The 23,799-nt window shown below is 42.1% G+C and overlaps 1 protein-coding gene across 8 annotated transcripts in view; it reads right to left on the bottom strand.

The window, feature by feature from the left end:
- The window catches only part of LOC144953668 (unconventional myosin-IXa-like), a 192,078-nt gene that overhangs the window by 141,775 nt on the left and 26,504 nt on the right, over positions 1-23,799 (bottom strand). For all 8 annotated transcript variants that reach the window (XM_078884247.1, XM_078884257.1, XM_078884251.1 and 5 more), the window contains exon 2: positions 1,946-2,903. In XM_078884247.1, coding sequence (XP_078740373.1) covers positions 1,946-2,824 — 879 coding nt within the window. In that variant the 5' untranslated portion in view covers positions 2,825-2,903. The remainder of the gene's footprint in view (positions 1-1,945; positions 2,904-23,799) is intronic.

Below are 23,799 nucleotides of genomic sequence, written 5' to 3'. Positions count from 1 at the left end.
TGTATAAGTTATGCATACATCTGCAGAGGCTGTATGCTGCTATTTACACATCTTTACATGCTGTCTGAAAAAATGTATTTCTTCGTGGCACAGTTAATTCAAGACACAGATATTGCAGCAAATCCTTTAAGCAATTATTTTTTTGCCTGCAAGTTTTGAGCAGCCCCTTTGATCACTTTGGCTGGTATTCTATAGCATTTCAGACAGACAGAAAAAGTTTATGCATTAATGCATTTAACAACCTTAGTTGGAAAGCGTAACAAAAAAACCCAGAAACGCAATTAGACTTTTTCCATGGCTCCAAGTTACGGTATCAAGAGGCATTTAATGAATATAACCTTACATTGTTCATATATGTCCAATGTGTTGTTTGATTAATAGAAAAAAAACACTGACTGACATGTGGGGAAAATGCAGTGTATTTTTCAAACCTTGCAAGCTCTTACCGCTCGTCACTTGCTGACTTTTGGATATTCAGTGAAATATTTAAGAAGAAAAAAAACATAAATTGTGACAGACAAGGATGTGATAAAAATAACAGGCAGTAAAATAATTCTCTGTGTAGGGTTTGGGTGAAGGTGAAGATAATGATCAGGACTAGAGCTCTGCAAGAAACACATCCCTTGGCTGATGACAGAGGCAGGCCACTTGACATTTGCTCTTTGCAGAAATAGTTGTTTTATGGCCACGTTGTTTTCTCTCACATTTATTGCAACGCAAATCTTGCAGTGCAAAGTTTGTTAAAGGCATCTTTTGTGCCAAATGCGACTTTAAAAGTGTCCATTGTGTTCTGCAACAAAGGCTTCAAGGTCACTCATCCTCAAAGAAAAATTAATCAGAAACGTGGACATGACAAACAAAATGGAATGAAAGCTAAAGAGTGCGCAAAGAAGCATGGTGAGGTGGATGACTGAATTCAGAGTAGAGATCACGAGTTAAATACATAACATCCACTGTTAAGAAAAGTAAGTGGGCTTGAGCAAGAAACGTTTCAGGAAGGAATGATGGAGGGGACGGGACGGGATCGTGACGGACTTCACCCAGGAGGCCTTCATCCAGAGGTGAATGAATGATGATGATAATGATAAATGAGCCAAGATTGAGTTATCATTGATAAGTTTTACTTAAAGGCACTAGTGGGAACTCAAAGCAGGTTTCAGTCGGCGCAGTGGCAGAGCCCGTTCCTCTGATTTACTATCTCAGACAACAGCCTCCAAAACCCCAATATTAATGGGGGGGGAGGAAGGGCGGGGCTTAATTACATCAGCAGATTCTGTGGTTACAAATGTTGGGTGGGATTTATTGTCATAATGACAAAAACAGAGCAGCACGTTTCCTAAATGACTGTAAAGTGGTAGGTTTGGATTTAAGTGTGGACGTTTTTGGATAACCTTCGAACAAAGACGACCACTGCATTGCGCGCTTTCAGATGCGCTCCTCCGGCCGTCTGGAATGCTCTTCCTTCAAATATTAGGAAGCCACTGGAGCTATGCACTTTTAATTCTAGATTGAAAACTAATTTCTTAAGAACTGCATTTTATGTTGTTTGTTGTCCTTCCCCCGCACCTCCATAACCTTGACAGACTGTTGGGGCAAGTGCTGTTAGCGAATAGCACCTATGAAGGCCAGCATGGCACACGAAGGGGGTGGGTGGCTAGCACCACGCAAGGCCGCCTTTGTCTCCCTCATGGAAATATTTTAAAAACCGCACCACAATACTCATTTGAGCCTGAGCCGACCTAGGGGAGGCCCAAGAACAGTTCAGATAATCATCACTGGTGTTGGCCTTGAGCGGGAATCGAACTCGGGAAGCCGGGTTCATAGCGCGGTGCTCTAACTTCTACACTACCGCTACCCATACATACATATACATACATACATACAAACCATACGTGCAATTTTCATAAATTGGTGCTCCATAATCTCCAAAGAGCTTGTGACTTACCTCAAGCACAGGTCCTGCTCCGAGGATGGTCTGCTCCACACCGCTGGCGTATCCTTTCTGGCTGAGCGCCGTGAGGTGGTGGATGAGGAAGTTGGTGCTCTGCGTTTTTCCGGAGCCGCTCTCGCCCGAGATGACGATGCACTGGTTGGTCTTCTGGCGCAGCATCGCGTGGTAGGTCGTGTCGGCCACAGCGAAGATGTGCGGCTCCTGCTTACCCAACTCGTGGTTGTCGTAGAGCTGTACGTATTTCGGGTTGTAGATCGGCAGAAACTTGAAGGGGTTCACCGCGATGAGAATGGTGCCGACGTACGTGTAGATTTTCTCCTGCTTGAAGCGCACGCGCAGGTTGTCGAGCAGTGTGCGCTCGTTGAGGTCTGGCAGGCGGCACAGGTCGTCGTAGTCCTGCTGCAGGGGCTGCGGCAGAAACCCGCGCTCGACCATGCGCCGCCGCTCCTCCGTCACCTTCATCCACGAGTCCAGGGGACCCTCGTAACGAATGGAGCCATCCATGTTCTTTTCGCGCAGCAGGAAGCGGTAGTCCTCGCGCGACTTCATCGGCTGACACTGCTCGTCCAGCGCCCTGCGCGGCCACAGCAGCATGCGCTGCGCGGGGCAGTCCGTGGGATTCAGGATCCATTCCTCGCCGCCCGACTCCTTCACCTCAGCCAGGACGTAGCAGGTCCCCCGCTCCAAGTGCAGCTTCTCGATTAGAGTTTGGATCACCTCGGCCGCCGTGGTCCCACGCTGCGCCAGCACGGGGCAGTAGATGGTGTCTTCTGAGATGACGCCAGGGTAGATTCGCAGGGTGCATTCCTCTCGCTCCAGTCTATTAATCCTGTTTCCTCCAATGCCCCCTCCGGAGTCATACGTAATACTCATGGTCACCTCTTGCGTCGTGCTACCACTGCCCCTCTTCTTTTCTCCAGCACATCAGCTTCTGATTATTGTTTTCCCAAACCTAAAGAATAGAAAGACAAAAAAGTTAAGGAATGGTGAGCACCATTACCGGTCAAATATTATAGGATGTGTATCTACCCAAATGTTTTAAAACTATTTTCTTACAATGGCAAACCACGTGACAATATAAACCATTAATTGAGTACAATACATATATAACAACATCATTCAAAAAACACAATAAACGCATAAGCTGCAACAGGAAATACACTGACAAATGTGTACAACACGCTTTGGTATTCAACGTGCTGGTTTGCTGATAAACAAATATAAATTGACACATTTGCGAACGTAGAAACTGTATTTGTTTGGCTTTGTTGGGTGGTGGATGAGTATAGCTTTAATTGACCTTGTACCTTCACGATCTGACCCAAAAGAAACCGATTATGAATCATATCGATCACGAGAGTTTACATATAGACAAAACATTGCAATATATTTCTTGTCATTTTAAGAGGTATTTGTCAATTTTGATATTTATGGCCAAATAATATTTACGCAACAAAAGAGAATACTGCTTCACCAGTTAAAGAGGGTTAACACGATGAAAAAACACAGCCACATTAGCCTCCCTTAAGTGACATCACAGGTGTGTAAGGATTTTTCGGGCAATATACTGTAACTCGCTAGGTTGAACTTTCAAAGTTCACATGAACGTTAAGTGAATTGACAGCCAATAAAGGATTGGGTGGAGCAAAGGGGGGCACAGAGCCCAACGGGTCTGCAGCAATCGTCACGCAACACGTGACCTGAACGTTAAGTTCCACCGTGGCGATGGTATGAACATTATACTTAACGCAGGCTAAAAAAGTCCACTGTGTGTGTGCCCACCCTTAGCCTTGTTGCAATACGACTTCTGCTAATAGAAGGGATTGCACAGCTTGAGCCCCCCTTTCATCAATGTCGGGCACCCCCCTTCAGCTGCCAACGCAGCATTCCAAATAGAAAAAAATGAACCAGCTGTGACGAAACGCTCTGTAAACAATCATGAACTTTTCATCTCGGACATTTTAGTTCATGACATATGATCACAATGAATTACATTTTAGTCCAACAACTGTACAAACACTCATTGTATGCCCGATATAAACGTTATAGGCAAGCGTGAAAACACGCGTGTATAAATGGAGGGTTGGTTTTTAATTCACAAAATGTGATACGACTGCAATATTAACACTCGCTTACGGATTACGATATTAAATATATTTTGTTCAGAAATGGGATTCATGATATTCACATTGGCTGTTTCCTACAACATATGTAGATATACAGTGGTAATTCAATAGCTGCTACAGTTTCTGAATAATATCACTGGAAGCATAAAGTTGATTACGATGAACAATCAATCACATGAAAGGTATTTTTCCGGAAATCCTGTTTTCTGAATAACTGCTTGGTTGTTATTTTCAGTGAACATGTGTGTTATTTGTACTGTCATATTTCTCATTTTTGGTATAACTATGTTTTAGCTTTTATTACAACAGTTAGGGAAATGTTTGCAATTTTTTTATTTCTTCAAATTAACATTACGTGGAAAATTTTGAGTAAAAAAAGTGTGATATGCGGGAGAAATGTGTTTCGCCAAAAGAATGGATGCAATCGGCAAAGCTGCATTGGTAGGCAGGCCGTGTGTGCAGCGGGGAGTGGGACTTGCGCACTATGAAACATGGCCCTGACCGGCAGTACATGCATGCATTTGTAAAGGACATTAACAATTTATGTTCAGGTTATTACATTTTTATATCCTGCGTTTTACTGGATCATTTTTTTTATTAAGAAGCGATGCAAAAGTAAATTCAAATAAAATACCGAAATAAAAATGTACGATTGATAATGTAATTTTGGCCACGTAATGATCTGAATCATAGCATTGGCTGCAAAAACCTGTGTTAAAAAAAAAATGTTCAAAGTTTATTTATTATGCGGATGCCACCGTTAAAGCCAGCTGCTATTTTATAGATCCTCTGCAATATGCTGTCATAGCAACCATGCAAGGATACGTTGAAAAGCAAACAAGCTGGAAATATTATTACGTAAATTAAGATACGATGAACATAACTCTTCACGACTTAATTTATAAATACCCATCTTATTTATAAATGAAATGCTTCCCATAGCAATGAGTCCCATGACAACAATGCGCAGTGTGCTATTCTTGCCCAGTGCCGTGGGATCTTAAACTTCTTGAAGAGAGCAGACAATGCACTTCTTATGCTGTGCTTTGACACTTTTCCAAAAAGGTCAAGTTCAGGCCCAAACTGTGAACTTTGGGGACCCATTGACCACCCAGTCTTGCCACAGTAGCAATAACAAAGCCACATTCAATGCACGTGTCAAGCACTCGCTGCATTATATTTTATAGACATTTTCATTGGAACTATTTCTTAAACTCTGGTAAAAAAAAAGTGGCGTAAATCAAACAAAACAGTCACATTTCACTAAAGACAAACATTTGGAAATAATGCACTTTAGTTTATTTGCGGAAGCAGACTGGTAACATGTGTGTGTGTGTTTTTGTGTCAGCTTAACAGTGACCATGAAAAATAGCTACAAGCACTTGCTAGAAACCATCCAGTGAAACACCCAAACTCAGTCGTAGGTTAAAGCTGTCTAACACAAGGTTTTGATGTAATATAAAAATAAAATGTATTTTTTATGTATGGCAATGTGTTGTTAAAAGACATCACCACAACACTCTGGCCAATTTCGGATTAAAATTTACCATGAGCAACATTGAGACATTTGCACGGAATAATCGAAAAACCTTTCAATGTTATTTTTGAACAAAAGTAATTTAATTGCTACTTGCAGGCATGTGGATGACAAGCCTGTTTTCATTGTAAGTGGCAAGTCGAAATTCTGAGACTCCTGCTATTTAAATGTTTTCTGGACAATGTGCCCCTGTGTCAAGCTGCCACAAAGATGTTTCAAATCAAAACGCCGAGCTTCAGTGTTTTCCTAATGTTTAACACGTAACTGTTATCGGTGATGCATTTGATGATATCACCGAGTGGCCTGTGGCGGGAAGCCACAGCGCTGTAAAAGCCGACACAGTGCATGCTTTGTCCAGCATAATGGGGTTTGATTCCTCACCGTGAAAGTTTAAACCCTTTAGTCGCTTCCATCATTGTCGCTGTCTGACTGCTAGTAAAACGTTACAGGAAAGATTGAGCATTCCCATCCTTCAAATCCACCTGAGCATCACGGTTAAACCATAGACATCCCTCAAGCACACAGGCATCTCTGAAAAATACTGGAAATCTATTAAAAAGAGCTTCATAGCTCATCGGATTTTTCCAAGATAAATCAAGATTCTGATTCAGGCCCTCTACTTGCAGGCACGCATACATTACGGCAATGTGCAAGCTTTCTATAGGTTGTGTGCAAAAAAATGTGGAGCACTGTACGACGTTTCACACACGTAAGCATGCATACTTAGTAGGAGGTGGCTCCTTGTGTAAGGCTGTGTGGTGGTATTCTCCATAACGTCTTCCTGGGAGGAAATGAAGGGCTGCGCCCGGGGGGGTCATGAACGTGGCCAAGCTGTAGCAACAGCCAACCACCTAGGGCTGTATTTGTGTTTAAGAGACATTGTTTACGTAAGCGCAGGCCTTGCAGCCCATTTAGCCTTTGGAGCTGTGCTGTAACACATTCGCTGAATAAACTCTGGCGCGTTTTGCATACACCCATGGTACGTGTTGTGTGTTTCAAGAGCAGTAAATAAATCCTCCACAAGCTAAGATACCTCCCAAACATTTCAGTCTGCAGTATTTGTACATTAGCGTCTCTATACATTTTATATCCTGCTCAAGCTGCAGTTCCACGAAGAATTTGACTAATTTAGTGTCTGCATAATTTAAAATAACCCAACGCATTGCTCTTAATGGATATTAACCTGTATTTAATGGCTCCAAATGTTTCATTCAATTCAATACAGCTTATTAAGGTTATGGTATCGCATTCATGAAATTAATATACTTTGTAGGTTAATATATGGCTTAAGTACCATGTGTTTAATCGTCCTGGTTTCTGCCTTGAGCACATGACAGTAATACAAACGTATCACATTTTCAGACCTGGGCAAAGTAATGTCCATGCTGCACTAATCGCCCACAGTGGAGATAAATATATCATTTGTAAAATAGAGTTATATATCAAAATATTCCCACTACAGCATATCAGTATGCTGTACAGTTATTTTCAACCCCCCTACTGGGTGGAGCCTCAAGTGGAGATGGGGCCTAAACCAAACGCAAAATCATACTTGACTTTTATTCTAAACAAAGTGCATATTTTAAAAGTCATATAAATTACAGTCCATTTAATTGCAGTAATTTCGATAAATATATTTTTTTAAGAAAATGAAACATCTCTTGTGACCGACCGCGAGCTCCAATGGTCGCCAAGAAAGAAAACCTCAATAGTTGAATCTATGGAATCGATACAGTACAGCGAGCACAGCATGCTGAGCACTCGTGGGACCAGCTGTCAACTGTGCACGGTGGTGTTTACACTCGCCTGCTGCACCACATGCTTTTACTCCCAGTGAGCTGTCAACCCCCAGCGGCCCAAGGAGCCACATAACGTTTGCCATCCACGGGGCCCTCTAACTCATGTGCAGAGTAATTTGTACTTTTTGGTGAAAAGCTACAGTGCTATCAATTTGGTCGGCCAGCGTATATCGCTGGAATCATTTAAGTAGTTATACGTTTAATGCCAAGATTTGTCCGGTAACAAAATATAGCGTAACTCTTCCTATCCGTCATTATTTCATCCACAAATCCTATTATACATGGGCTGTGGGGTAGCCACAGTTTCTCATTATCTAAAAAGCCAAGAATTATATTTTTGATGGATTACAAAAAACATCAACTTTGACGACAAAAGTGGTTGTGATTGTATTTTCCATGCGTATTACAGAGCATGCTATACATTTTGGGGTCTTTAGTAAAGTGCATTCTGTGAGTGATGTTAATCATACAGCATTACCCCAGACTTTAAAACAATTGAAATAAAGGAGCATGAGATAGCCCAGGTTCATGATATAGCTCAGTTTCAATGGGCTGTCCATATGGAGATTTCAGTAAATGGCAGAACATTTATGTGCAATTTCCCACGACCCCGTAAGTGTCGCGTTTACTGGGCAGTCCGTGATAAAAACCCAGCGCTTTGAATGGAAAGGGTGCACTTTATTGTGACATCACACCCATAACACAAATCTAACGTCTTCTGCATTCATAATAAAAAAAACACAATTACATTGTACGTTAAAACTGTACAACCAAAACCATTGCCACTTACGCACTGAAAATGTAACTCAAAAACATAATATGAACGTGAGTAACGTATGATTAATTAATTGAATAGCAACTCATAGAAATTCAATTCCAAGAGATTTTGCCATTCAATTGCTTTGTCAGTCTTGGTGAATTGCAGATACACTGCCTTCAAACGTATATATGGGGCAGTGCGAATTTCTGTGTTCCATGATTTGGTGTTCATAGCTACAGTATTCTCCATTTCTGCATTAGGTATCTGCATCTTCTACGGTTTGTGCAGATTCGGTTAAGTGCTGTCCATTGCGTGGAGTATGGAAGCCTGGCAATGCGGTGGTGGCCAATATCTCAATCACTGAGGGTGCCAGGTCTACTTCCTGGTTTGCCCACAAAGACACCCATCCTTTAGTTTATCACCATATTGCAGATCAGCCGCAGCATTTGGATACATGGCAGGCTTCTAGGCCAGTTTCAGCATGAGACCTTGCTTCCAAAGCATATCATACTGCCTTAGATTGGTAAATATGGCACCAGTGTTGACTTTTCCTATCAATCCAGCTACGATGTTCATTGCAAGGGCCGTGATTTGATCACAGCAGCTTCTTCCCAGGATCAGACACTGAAGACGTTTGAAAAGTCGCTTGGTGTTTTGGGTCAAAGGGGAGGTGTTCTGCAGATGTCAAGTCTGTCAGTTCTTCACCCTGCACTATCACTGACCGCATTATCCAACTGTGTGTGTTGGCTATTGATGTCGCCGGCATATGTGGCAGGATGTTGCATACTGGGCAAGGCAGGTTGAGGACACTGTACACTTGAAGGGCTTTTACACAATCACGATGGAAAGCCGACCGATTCGCACCGAGATGGTGACTGTCTCTCCATGTTCTGTTGGTGGAAATTTGGTAAGATCCTCACTGGAGACGTGGATTTTTTTAAGTGTGAGGACATCAAAGTTACGTATCTGCATCATTTTTTAAAAAAATACTCACTTTCCTTGGGAAAGAACCTCAACGTTCAGTTGATAAATCCTTACACCCGGTGTAATTTATTGGAAGGTTTGTCCTTGAGAAGGGCCTTTTTATGGCTTAAGAAGTTGCTCTTTTGACCGGGAGGTCGATAATGGACGTTCAGTCACTGTTCTGATGACAATTTAACAAGTAGGCTTTCGCGACCAATACTACCCATAAGAGGTGTTTGGTTTAGATTGTGTAAATATGAATGTCTTATTAAACCCGCCAACCACCCGATACAGCCAATTAGTGGGGTTTGTCACAGAAACAAAATCTGCCAATTATGTACTAGTTCAGCACACCTGTGTGTTGGAGAGTAAACCCACAACATTTTCAATTCGAGTACTGTAAATTGTAAATGTTGTGGGTTTACTCTCCAACACACCGGTTTGCTGAACTACTAACGAATTGGCATGTTTTGTTTATGTGACAAACCTTACTAATTGGCTGTGGCGGGTTTAAGGACGCATTTATATTGACGCGATCTCACCCCAAAAATCGTTCTGATGACATTCGTTTTCCACAGGACAGGGTGGGCCCTGAGAAGGCTGTCATCGTCCACCCCTCGTCATGTTTAATGCCCTATTATTGTACAAAACGGATTCTATTATTGTCCACGACGAATTTGATGTAAAGAATCCAGAAAATAAATAGGGAACGTTCTACATTTCACATGTGCGTACTGTTATATATTAAATCGACTGAAGTCAAAGGATGATATTTGCATGTGAAAATAGTTTCAAATAATACACAGACTCAAATATTAAGTAAAAAACTATGATCTGTAAGCAATACTACACATTGCGGTATCCTTTACATTTCCACATATGCAATAATTTTGTTTTTATACATTTATAAATGGTCTTGCCTTTTTGCTGCGAGTTGACGATAAATTATAACTTTTTTTAAACCGTTCTCCAACCAAGTTTCCCAAGCACTGAAACTAATTCCATGGGAAATTCACACAATAAATTCTTTTGCAAGTACTCGTGGCTAATTTTAGGAACCGAGCTGGATAAACAAAAACTAATACCAACTGAAGAGTAATGAATGAAAAACATTGCAAATTAGGAGAGCCTAAGAGTAGGAGAGCATGTTTTATAATTTCGGGAACGTTTTAATTTCACCAGTGCTGGCATGGAATGGGTAATTTAGGAACAGAATATTAAGGAAGTGGTTCGCATAAATGGAGGCGAGTAACAGATGTATTTTAACAGTAACATTAGGTATGTTTGATTTGTAAAAAAAAAAGACAAGCAAGCAACACTATGCATGTGTTACCTTTGGCTTGGGTCAATAGAATTTCGGCTACCATAAAAGAACTCGCGTTTAACGTCATGTGGATATTACCATTATGATGCCACGATTATGCTAAATGTAGTGCTTTCATTAAATCCAACATTTTACACAAACATATGCATGATGACTCTGACTTAAGTTCAGTGAAAGGTGAACCTATTTGATTACAATAACACGTCCAGTTAAAGTGCGTTTCACTTGAATGGAACTACTGAACAAATACGTTCTAAAACAATTATATATTTTTAAAAAGATTGCTTTAAACTACTAATCATTTTGTTGTTGCTCAAATTAAAATGAAAAACATTGCATAAAATATAATACTCTAAAAACAAGTTTATAATATTTTTACACAAAGTTTCTGAGCATAAGCATTTAACACCAATGAACAGAACCATTTGATACCAGCTAATTTACTCTTTCCCATTCCGAAACGTCTGCAAGTTGCAAGGTGGGTCCCGTTCACCATTGAATGTCGGAACGTGCAAATGGTTAGCGTTAATTTTATTAAAGAGAGGTGGAGCGCCGTTGTTTTTAAAAACATTGTGCTCACTGCAGAGAACTTGTATCGAGAAGATATACAGTAGAACCTCGGAGATCGAACGCACCAGAACTCGAAGAAATCGGTGTTCGATCGATATTTCCGAACATTTTTTGCCCCGGAAACCGAACGAAATTCGGAGGTCGAACGGGCAATCGCAACTTGAAAGAACCTGTACGGCTGAGACGCGCATGGCCAGCGTGCATGACGCTTGCCCAGACAAAGGTGACTCCCCTTCCCCTCCCGGACTCCCCTTCCAAACAATAACACCACCACCTCCTCCTCACCACCTTCCACTCAAGCCGTCAACTCTCCTTACTGCAGGTAAAGTGAGGTTCAATGTTCATTTATTTCATTTATTTATTCATGTATTCCATTTATTTATTGTGTTTCTTGTTTTTTTGTATGATTTGATGCATACAATTACTGTAAACTTCGTGTAAAAATGCTTTAGAATGAGAGACTTCTTGTGTCTGGAACCAATTAATGTAATTTCCATTAATTCTTATGGGGAAAATTAATTCGGTGTTCGAACAAATCGGTGTTCGAATGGCCTTCTGGAACGAATTAAGTTCGATCTCCGGGGTACCACTGTATAGCTGTTGATCCCTGCTGTGTGTATTGGGCTTGATGTGGGTCTGATGACCAACATTCGGCCTAAATTCCTTGCTTTTTGTTTGTTATCTCTCTACAAATGTGTAATCTTTCCTCCGTTTGTGTTTTGTTTCTTCATTACTATGTGAAGATTTTTAATATGCAGTTTCAGTTATTAAGCGCTCAATAAATGTTAATGTTAATTTATTAACTCGCCTTCTATGTATTTTAAAATGCTCTACACATGCCAGTGACACTGCATCCACAGGATCTCAGGATGGGCAAATTCACATTCCTATGCGACTGCTTAAATGTACAGTCAGACCATCTCGGTCACAGCATGGGGTGCTTGGTATACAGGTCGTGGATTCGATCCCGACCCTTGTATATGTGGAGTTGCATGCTCTCTCCATGGCCACGTGGATTTTTCTCTGGATCCTCCAGTTTTCCCTCCACATTTTAACACACATCGTTGAGCTACCATTTGTGGCCAGGTTGCTTCTGAAAAATAAGTGAATGCCTCAGTGGGCATTGACGGTTTAGTTGTATTTGCATGTTTTTTGGGGGATCTGTTTGCCTTTCGTGTACTTGGCACTCCTGTCAAGTTTTGTACTGTTTGCTGTTGCAACGTTCTTACCTGCCCCGACTGAACACAAAAAGAGCGAAAATGTTGTTGTTTTTTATACCGCGCACCATCGGTGTACCGCCAATACGTTCAAATAAAGATTCCCGACACCAGCCTCCCACCTACATAGCACTTCCAAGCAAAACTCCAAAAATGCACTCACTCGCTTATCAATGTGACATATCGCCAAAGCTAAGTCACGGGACTCTGCCAAATCATCTATTCCATCACACCATTCTGTGTATTGGTCGTCACCCTATATAGCATACGTTAACCAAGTTGTTCAAACCCTTTATTGAACGTTTTATGACCCTATTATTTTATGTATGACTAAAAACAATATAATGAGCACGTTAATATGGAAAAATTACACACGAATAGTGATTTAAAGTGTTTGCAAAACTCTCGGAGACAGCGTATGCATCACGGGTCCAATTTATATGCAGTCAAATATTGGATTATGCCAATTTCAGCTTGGGATTATCAAACCAAACCATCTGCTACAAAGAATAGGTTAACAATTCAGTGAAAGCATTTGTAATGTTTTTCTTTTGCAGAATTAACACAATGAACAAATATGAATGAATGAATGCATTCATGCAAATTGTTTAACAGATGTCTCCTGCAAGAGATATGCTGTATCTCAATTCAAATCATGTAATTTAACCCGGTTACATTTGGAACTTTTGGAAATAAATTAGTGCAGCTGTACACAATCAAATATGACTGGGTAATTCACCTTAAAAATTTCCTATTAAAAACAAAAATAAATAACAAAACTGAAATTGCAACACCTATGTATGAGTGACAAACGGTCAATGCAATACATCATGAATCAAATACACTGCTTTACTTTGCAGTCATTATTTAGATATAATTCAAGTTCATTACTACTGGCACTGAGGTGCACCAGCGCAAGTTGCTCAGGAATGTGCTCATTCCTGCTCGGCAGGTTTGCCTTTTCTAAAAGAATGAATGGTGAGCACAGCAAAGTCTAGTTCCAGCTCGCAGTCGACTTGTCGAGTTGTATAATCTAGCCATGTAAAAGCTATGAAGGAAAAAAAAAGTTTAATTTAATAGTTACACAAGCAATATTTGTAAGTCACATGTCATTTTTAAAATGGACTTTCTGCTTTAAGACCAACCAGTATGCAAAAAAAGTACTTTTGAAAATTATGTCGTGGGATCGTTTTATCGACGTTACATCAGATGGCAACCTGCTTCAGTCGCGTTCCGCCGAATTTAACGAGCAGCTGCCGGAATTGAACGATCAACTTCATGAAAATGGGCCAGTGAAGCGTAGCTCTGTCCACTTCCCTAGTGTCCCGAAAACACGAAGAGAGCACGCGCCGAGGCACGCAACGGCATGCAGGAAGCACTGCGCTTCTCGCCAAAGTGTACTCTTTCCTCAGCCCTGCCAGAGGAAACTCCAACAGGAGGCAGGCCAAGCTGGTGAGTAGTGAGAAATTAACAAAATAGTGCGTGCCAAATTAGCTCATAATTGTGATGGGGTCAAAGGGACCACAAGTGAATGACGACACGACAGTCTCCATGGCACTGCAGCACTGCCCATGTCATCATTGGTTTTGTTGTCCTTTTCCTGCACCTCCGATGAGGCCAGTTGGCTACGTACGTACGGTGCGAAAGAAGTTCAACATGCATCCCTGTGAACTGCTGTTTATAATGAGGCTGTTTGTCAACAACTTTATGCTTTGCGCTTCTCGCCACGGGGCTATAAAACTTAAACATGTGAATCATTTCATAACTTGCATCAAATTTCTGGAATGCAAAAAAGGCGCTCAGATTTTTCTCCCAAACAACACAACATATGGGGATCCTCTCCAGTTTGTTTTAATTTTCGTCGGGGCAAAAACAGATAAAAATTTTACACCCGGTGATCAACACTGCAGCCAAATAATCCGAATGGAGCCTGTGACTGAGCATCAGGAATTAACACTGAACCATTATAACCATACACATATTTTGTCTGGACCTATGAGCGTACATGAATAACAATGAACCCTAAAAATCCTTAGAAGACCGTTTTTTTTGTTTGATAGGATTGCGAATTAACAACCAAAATAATCGTATGAACATTTTTATTCTTAACTTCAACACTAAAAAATCGAACATGAGCATTCCAATAGGTGACTGGAATTATGGTCAACTCTTGTGGCATTTTCCTCTGATGTGCAGTCTGGGCAGAAAACTGGAGCACACACAACATTTTGGGAATGCCATGATCAATGGGAACAGGTGACAGCGATAACATTCAAGTCAAATTATCTGCTAATTAATATTGCTTAAGAGTCTACAGACAAGCAGATGCACTGTGTTCAAATTGAAAACTAATTTCTTTAGAACTGCTTTTTGTATTTAGTTTTGTTGTTGTTCCTTCGCACTTCCAATAAACAAGGTTGGCCACGTACGGTGTGAAATAAATTCGACATCCATACATGTAAATGTGAAACGTGCATTTTAATTAATGTGACAATTAGCACACGTCTAGTGGTCGAGTCGGTCAGACATACAAATCAATTAGGCACATGCCGCATTGTGTTGTAAGCACATTCCCTTCCATGGTTGACATGCTTCTGCCAGTGTTCTTCCAGAGTTAAACGTACATACATTGCGGCTCTGAGTACTGTACTTAAAAAATACACATTTGACCCAAATGAGCCAAACTTCCGAAGAATAAAATAAGCAACAGGCTTCCTCACTAAAATAAAACTAGATTATCGGCACAGTGCTAAGTTCTAGAGACACAAAAGCCTGGTTAACCTCATCCGACAATATTTGCATCTCGTATAAGGTGAGACATAAAAAGAGAGATGTAAAAAATATGTATTAATGATCAACAGCTTATAATTTAACACAGTATTCATTGGTTTTACAATGCCCTGTGTGTTTGTCGGTTAAACAATATTCATAAAAATGTGTTAAAATGACACTAAACAAATATTATATTGATTCATTAAACAGACATGAGAATGAACAAAATGCAAATACAATGAACAATTGGATGATCACCATGAAAGAAATCCAACTCTGCCTCCGAACAAAAGTCCTTGTAACAAACATAATAATAATTTCCAGATCATCAAGTTTAACAGCTTCGGGTTTACTGGGTCATCAATTTGACTGAAAAACCTAAAAAGTGGGGTCAAAATGTCTTCCAAAGAGAATACGACTAGAAAACTGCCAAATTATAGGAAGAAGAAAAAACCCAGCAAAAACCAGAACTATCAACATATGTGCACACAATAGATTTTCATAAAACTGCAATAACAAGTTACCCCCCCCCCCCCCGAGAGTAGCTACGTCATGTACGCTCTCGAAAAGGTCCTCCCTCATCCTCAAGAGATGTATGGCTCCGGGGGCTGCAAGCTGTGCTGTGATGTCACACCAGTCGGCAGCACAATAACCCCACACGGGGCTCACGCAGTAATACAGCCCCTGAAGGCGCACGAGACTCGTAAAACTGCGGTCTCTATGAACCTCGGCATTGCTGCCTACATTGCTTAAACAATGGGGTGAGTCGGCTGCTTTGTCCATGCTATTTACTTCGACAAATATTTCAAGATCAAAAGGTCATCTTGGACAGTGTCACCGACGCCGTAGCACTTGCCATTGCTCCTATCGTGAAAGATCACATAACTGTTGCACCACTGGCGCTTTGACCTACAATGTCTGCTCTCACATCGTATCCCACCATCTGGCTTAAGATTTTGCTCACAGCCAGACCCCGAGGTGCCAACTCCAATGCCTGTCATGCTCACCTGCCCTCTGCTCTATCGCGCACATGCACCCCACCGATCATGTCCCCCCGATGCGATCATCTATAATGCTTTCCTTCCACATTCTATCCACATTCAAGCTGCTTACCATATGCTGCCATAAAAATGCCGAGCATTCTCTGCGTGCACCCACAATAAAAGCACGAGGTTGAAAAATCAAAGGCCCCCCTTGTTTATCATGGAGATGGATGTTACACTGTCGCAGTAGATTATTATTATGATTCGATTCCCCCACCAATTTGTCGTTAAAGTGTTTGCGTGCCAGACATACAGACTTAGGTTTGATATGTTTCAGTTTAAGGATTATTCTTCTCCTGGCAGTGACAGCATACCCCCAAGAGGGATCTTAGGTTGCAAACGTCAGGAGTCAACGAGGGGTGCTCAAGGAGGATGATGCCAGTAGGATAAGTAACAGTCATCACGTCTCATGTCAAAGCTCTAATCCCCTTGTGACCTCATGGTTCTTCTTGTATAAGAAAACGTTATGTTCAGTGCTTAGAAGCACTTCAGGTGCGAAATAAGTGCAGCATACATACATCTTGGAAGACACATACCAACCCCTTTTCGGGCTTCTTTAAATGTCTTACATATCACCTAGGTCACTGATGAAGAAACCAGCCCCTTCGAAGGGTTCCATAATCAACACACGCTTGGCATACGACTGCAGACACCAAGTTCCATTGCCAAGTTGTTTAACCTGTCACAGTAATATATTATCAGTGGGATTTACAGTGAGAAATTTAGGAGAGACTTGGATCACCGAGACATTTGACTGTCCATGTGACATTCTAAAATGTTGTTTCTTCCTGTCATGGGAGTTCATTTCAGTAGTTGAATAAATCTAAGGGCCATTTGCATCAATCATGTACATCGGGTATATGAAATGGAATCTTAGTTTAAGGGTTGCTGCCTTAAGTAGTTTTGAGCTACCATTCTACACTCTGGTCTTACTGGTTTATCAGCACCAGGGCTGCAGCCATAGGGCTGCCATGTGGAGGCAAGGCTCAAACATAATGTCATTAGCATTGCCGAGAAACTCAGCAGCATGTTCCTTAATTATCAGTAGAATACAAAGCCTATGCCTGGTTCTGCTATTCTGCAGTCGAATTCATACAGGTGGCTGTAAATCGACTCTGAATGGAGTGATTGGTATGTGCTTGATATGGGGGTGTGCTGCATCAGCAATGCAATGAGAAATCTCATCAAATCTCATCATGTCTTCCTCTGGGAATGTGTAATGGCTCTTGCACTACTCTTGTGTATCTGAATTAAGACCTTGAAGTTTCATCATATAAGGCCGGTGGAAGAATACCAGGTCTTGTTTTTTTAACATGGGGAGGGGTAGGGGTTGGGAGCCATCTGTGTAGGATTGGAGGGCTGCCTGCTCCAAGTTTCTGCTAAAACACCGAAAGAAAAAAATGTCCCTGACGGTGGAACTTGACAGATTACCGGTCACACTGCCAAAATCCAGACCTCATGGGATAGGAGGCAAGTAGGACACGAGGTCATGGCCCCATTGCTAGATATGGCCACGTTTGTGTCAGGGATGTGCGATGCAAATGCCTTTCTTAGTTGTACAGTCTCACAGGTTATCCTGGTTCCCTCTTTACTTTTATACGTTTGGCTGCCGTGGAAAATACTAAGGTGTACTTCAATATACTGTGCTCAAATTCCGTTGGAAATGTTGTATCAAGTGCCTGGGAATAAGAGCTGACCTGGACAGTGAAGCAAGCCCCTGGTCAGGACAGTAAACATTTTTGCAGTCATTGACAGTGTATTGTGTTGTGCTGAGAGGATAAGCAGTGATAATATAAATTGGGATGAAGCAACAATTTTAAAATCTAGGCTTGCCAACTTATTGGATTTCTGATCTATTGCCTTTCACTGTGCCATGGTGATCCCAAGAATAACAATTGTATACGTCACTTGTTTTGAATTTCAACCTAAAATGTGGCCTTTTTCATTCTAATCAAGTTGGAAGCGAAGTGTCAAGTGGGCAGTCCTGCAAGTTGCACACTCTTCAAAGAAAACATCAAGGATGAATGTCCAATGGAGTAAATTTCCCCCTGCAAAATGTATATAGGCGGGCGACTCGGCATTCAGTAGAAATTTTCACGGCACAATATGCAGCGTGAAAACAAGACGGCAATTCGTGGAGAATGGTGCAAAATTAGATATCATAAACTGCGTGGTCCGTGGGCCATCTTTACGTACAACACTGCATCCCACTCTACTTTTTCACAAAAAAACTATTTTCAGGTCTTGATTGCAACATGCCTATGATCAACACTGCTAGCAAGCAATTTTTACTTCGTCCCTTTGATCCTCTGACTCCTGTATTGACTCAATTGCACAGCACTCTTTCCCATATTTATCCTAACACTGAACTTACCTTTATTCAACAGCAGAGCTAAGAGCAGTGAACGCTAGGCCCCCGCCCGTATCACAAATCCAAAAGCTCATGGAGATGGCGCCAGACAGATTACGACCCGAAGCCAGCACATAACGACTCATCATTTTACAAACTGCCTAGTAAGTACAAGATCGAAACGTGTCATTTGACTTTGGACAAAATACAGTTATTTAATTTTAGTGTAATTTATCAATTTATTCCAGATTTTATGTATTGGTTATATCTGTCCACTATTAAAAAAACAGGGGTTTAGAATACAGTAATTCCTCGTTTAACACGGTAGATGCATTCTTGAAAAGTACCTCGTTTCGCATAAATGCATTAAGTGAGGAGTTGCTGTGCAGGCAGAAGTCGCTTAACGCTACCCCGTAGAACACCGATTTGTTACAGCGCTCTTTGTCCCGGAGATTTTTTTAAATACAAAAAAATGGAGAAAATACAAAAATCGAACAAGCGCTTATGAGTGAGAACACGCAGCGCCAAGGAAACGCTTCCACAGCCATCTTTGTTTACATTCGTTCAGCGAATGAGAGCGACGAACGCTCCGAGTCGACCAGCACTCGTCTTTATAAAACACTCTCTTTGGTTTGTTCGATAAAATCACGTAGGTGAAAACATACGCTACAGTAATTTTGCTGGAGCAGTCACACCTGATGATGGATGCTTGTGTTGCTTCCGAAACGTCGTGATTTAATTAAGTTGTTTTATTTTTATTTTATTTTGTTTTCACCTACGTGACTTTACCGAAAAAAACTAAGTATGGATCCTTGCAGTCACGAAAACTTCAAATCTAGAATTTATAAAACACGCCCGCACACCGATGTGCGTTTACTCCGCCTTGGTCTCTCTCCGCCTCATTTTCGTGTATTTTTGTGAGCACTTGAGACCCATAATGTCAAGAAACAGGCCTGCGTGTGTTAGTGCTCAAAATGTGACCACAGTGTCAAGGAAAAGTATCACTCTGGATATTACAATGCAAGTGATAAGGGGCCGTCCATAAATGACGTCACGCACCTAGGGGGGGGGGGTTCAGACATTTGTGACGATGTGTGACGAGGGGGGGTTTGAGAAATGTGACGTCACATCAAAATGCGCAACTTTAAATCAATATAGACAACACGTTCTACTTAATTAAATAGACTTTTCAATAAATGTTTTCTCCTACAACATCAGAGTGCAGCGCCACATTAAATACACACTACAATGACAATAGTTTAAAGCGATTTGAAGCATGTGTTTTTTTTGGGGGGGGGGGCAGAGCTTTGTGACGTCATATTTGAGGGGGAGGGTCTGACTTTTTGTGACGCCGTGTGACGAAGGGGGGGGGGGGTTAAAAATCGTGCAAAATCGCGTAACGTCATTTATGTACGGCCCCTAACACGGGTCGAGGCGGGTAATTGTCAGGTGGTTGTGGGTCGTGAGTCAGGTGGATGCACTGGTGAGTACAGTACATGATACTTATTGATGGTATTATAATAATAATTTAAAAACATTAATAAAACAATGTTTACCACCTGTATTATCATGAACGTCATTAACGATACCCCAATGAAGCCCTCAATATATTGCTCATACATAAGGAATAAAGCTGTCGGGAACGCATCCCCACATATACAATAGTATAATGACCCCTTTTAGCACCGATTTGATTAGTGGTGATGCAATAATGGTTACAGGAAAACAAAGTAGGAGTGGTTAAGGAGGGGTTAGGGTCGGGCCTGGTCATCGCTGGGGGGCAGGGAGTAGCAGTAGCAGGATGAGCAAGGGAGAAAAGATGGATATTCAGGCAAGAAAGTTGGTGCGAAAATGAATGGTTTTATATGCAGTAGGAGAAAGAAGGGAAAAGGAACGAAAACGAGACTGGGCACAGGGTGACGGAGACACAGACAGACAGTAGAGATTGGAACAGAGAACTGAGAGGGTATGCTGCAGCTTACTGGAGCATTCCTCGTGTATACCCAGAGTTCCCATACCGCTCAGTCTCGCCGCTCAGGAATGTAGTTCGTCGTCGACTGCTTAACGGGCGCCTTCCGCGTTGTGCAAAAAGTGATCCCTCGTAGAGGAACCGTATTAGGGTCAAAATGTGTTGTATGAACACGCCTTAAGCGAGGCCTTACCTTAATTACGTTAAACCTGATTTTCACTGATGGTGATCGACATGCACATCTCCATCTCTGTGCTGGGCGCCCAGAAACATTATGGATAAAGGTGAGGGGTGGGGGCCACCATTTTATCTGTGACGTAACTATCCAAGCGAACCATGGAGACACATGTAATCATTATATCTGTGAATAACACAAATGTCCAATTTAACCAACATTCACATTATAAACAAGGGTGAATGCAGCACAACGGACCATTAAAGTGTTAATTAGTTTATTTATTTTAATTTTCGTTATAATTTCAGGAAAGAGCTTTCGAAGGGATGGCAGGAGGGACGCAGAGCGTGTAGGTGAAAAGTTATGAAAACCGGGTTTAATGTAAGTATTAAAGCGCCGTAAAGTGACATGGTGTGTCACCGACACGCTGCGGCTCAAGAGACAATTTAATGCGTACCAGAGCCGAGCCAGAGGCGAGAAAATAATCTTCCCCCTCCCCTTCACCCTTGTGCACTTAGTGCGAGACCACCACCTTCATCAGGGCGGCTCTCCCAAACCTGCCGCTCCCCTGTGACACACCAAGGCGTCCAGCCGATAATGGCTGGATGCAGCTCTACTCTGGCCCAGCACACAGCTATGGCTCGTATTGAATGGGGATTGCACCTCCACGTCTGAGTCTGACCCTTCTTACATGCCGCCAAGATACACTTCCATTACCGTGAAGGCACCCATTGCTTTGATGTCAGCTCCCCACTTTTTCACTCGTGGTGCACCATATCGAACATATGCTGGTCAAGTGGAATCCTTGCTATATTTGTGGTCACTGGCTTATTGAACACTGCTGGCTTCTTGCCCTTGTCTGCTATCACATCCAGGCCTACCACCATGGTCTTTTCAGGTTTTTTTGGGTCCCTTCCAAGGACATTTCCCTAGAGATAAAGTGTCCTCTGCAGCAGAACATTACCTTTCCCCTCCCTCGACTTAGCTCTCTTGGACAAGGTGGGCTGCTCTTCCAAAGCCCTCCTCTTCTGTGGCCTCCTCATCTCTTTAAGGGCCATTCTTCCTCTTCAGAGGTGTTTTTGACAGGCCTGACACCACCTGGTTCTCCGGGGCCCCCTGTGGTTGCACCCAATCTAAGGAATAATCGCAACATTTTCTCACCAATATTTGGGGCACATCTTTAAAAATGTCTTAGTCAGTCATTTCTCTTAGGACTTCCTGTGGTTCTCCTCTGCCGGAGACCTCTCAAATTCTGAAGTCTCAAACTCATCCAGGGAGAGTTCATCCAAGTTGGCTGGGTCAAGGGGGAGATCCCACACACGCCTGTAAGCTAAGATTACCCTCATATCCCTGGGCCTTCTAACCGCCATGGCCCACTGTTCAGACATGGCCGGAGCAGGCCCCAGTGATGTAGTGTCCAATTGTGGGTGCATGTGAGGCAGGCCAATATCGCCCAATGGTTTCTAACCATCTTTGTCTCTCTCACACCCTCACTAGACATCATGCTGACAGTGAGACGATCTTAGGTTGCTGAGGCCCTGCCCTCCACCTCGGTACTTTGGGCTGGGTTTTCGCACAAGCCTCTTGACGCTCCGGGCCGATAATCTGAGAGTGGAGGCAATAGCCTTGTCCTGGACTCCTTCTTCAGAGCTTAAGTACTGAACCTCATTCCCTCGGAGCACAAGACTCCTACATTGTACCAAATCCACCATCTTTGCTCGCAGATTTATTTGCCGTCAAATTAAGGAACTCTGCACCCTGTCCTCTCGAACTCGCGAGCAGGGCTCTGCACCGAACACATTCTTGGAGAATGTATCTGTGCCTTAGGCAATGGAAGCACGAGGAGTATGGGTTGCTTAGCCTTAGCTGCGATCCGCATTCCTCGCACATGCTTATGAGCACAGCCACGCTACTCCAGAGAGAGCGAGAGACGCCGCCGCCAATTGCGCTCACTACTTACAGCCTGATGGCTATGGCACACGTCTACAGTTTGCGGACGGAACTGCTACTGTATTGGGATTCATTTTTTACGTCCTGTCCTAAAGCTTTAAAACAGCCGAGCTATTACAAATGCAATAAGCAAAAAAAAAGGTTTTAAGTGCCCAGCTCAGAAACGTATTAACGCTGCTAAAATGTAGACGGAAGGGTCATGTGGTGCTGTGGCTTCACCCACCCCCCGGAGCCCATGGCCGGATCTAACAATTTAATTAATAATCATTGATGACATTTCTGGGTGCCCAGCACAGAGATTGGTTCAACTCTGACCACGTCGGTGGCCACAATATGGAATAATTAAACAGTCATTGAAAATAAACATCTAACAATACAAATGAGTCGCAGTGAATTAGGAAAAGGTGTTTCGCTGCCGACACTCGTGGAGAACTAAAAGGCCACCAATGCTGTCATAACTCACGAATCATGCTAGCTATGACAATGCTGCAGAAAAGAACATGATACTGATTAACACAATGCAGCTGATGATGGTAACATTACAGAAAATCTGATGCGTAATCAGAGATGGTCACTAAGCTTGCAGTGCAGGCATATTCGTGAGCCATTCATGAACTGTCCCATACAGTTAATTCACAATGTGAAATACATTTCCACATGTTATTGATTATGTCACTAATGTGCTTTGCGCATTAAGTCAGTGTATTATTGTGCAATATAGAGCGTTAAGCTACAGTGCATTATCAACAAATGAACGTACGAATAATTTCAAAAAAAAATTTCGTTGCTATAAACATCACTACTCCAATATAAAATTAACTCTTGTATAGGATTACAAAAATGGTATATGACTGACACATCAGACGTGCTTGACAAATAATGCAATACAGTTCTAGATTGTACAGAATACAATAAGGATGACGTAGAATGAAATAAAAGTGACCATTGTAGCCATTATAAAGATCCGTATAAATGAAGAAATTCTGTGGATTTTATGGGCGAATGGATTCGGCAAGATTCAATCTTGAACCCCTGCAGGCATTGGGTGTGGTTTTCTTTATCCCCATTCCTGTCTCCAACTGCGATGAATTGCTCACCTGAACAGGTGGCCATTCACCTGCACTGTAACGCATACAAAAGCACCACTATTAAAGGTCACTATTACACAATAGCAGCATTTAAAAATAACTGTAATACACAGCACACTGATATCCAAATCTCATACACGGGACACACATGCACACATACCGCCCACAGCGTAATGATCAGTTTTTTTTTTCAAGTGCACAATCT

This window comes from Lampetra fluviatilis, chromosome 3 (assembly GCF_964198595.1).
Source record: "Lampetra fluviatilis chromosome 3, kcLamFluv1.1, whole genome shotgun sequence".
In the NCBI taxonomy this organism is placed as follows: Eukaryota; Metazoa; Chordata; class Hyperoartia; order Petromyzontiformes; family Petromyzontidae; genus Lampetra; species Lampetra fluviatilis.
Note: the sequence above shows the minus strand (reverse complement) of the source record. Positions and strands in the feature narration are given on the sequence as shown.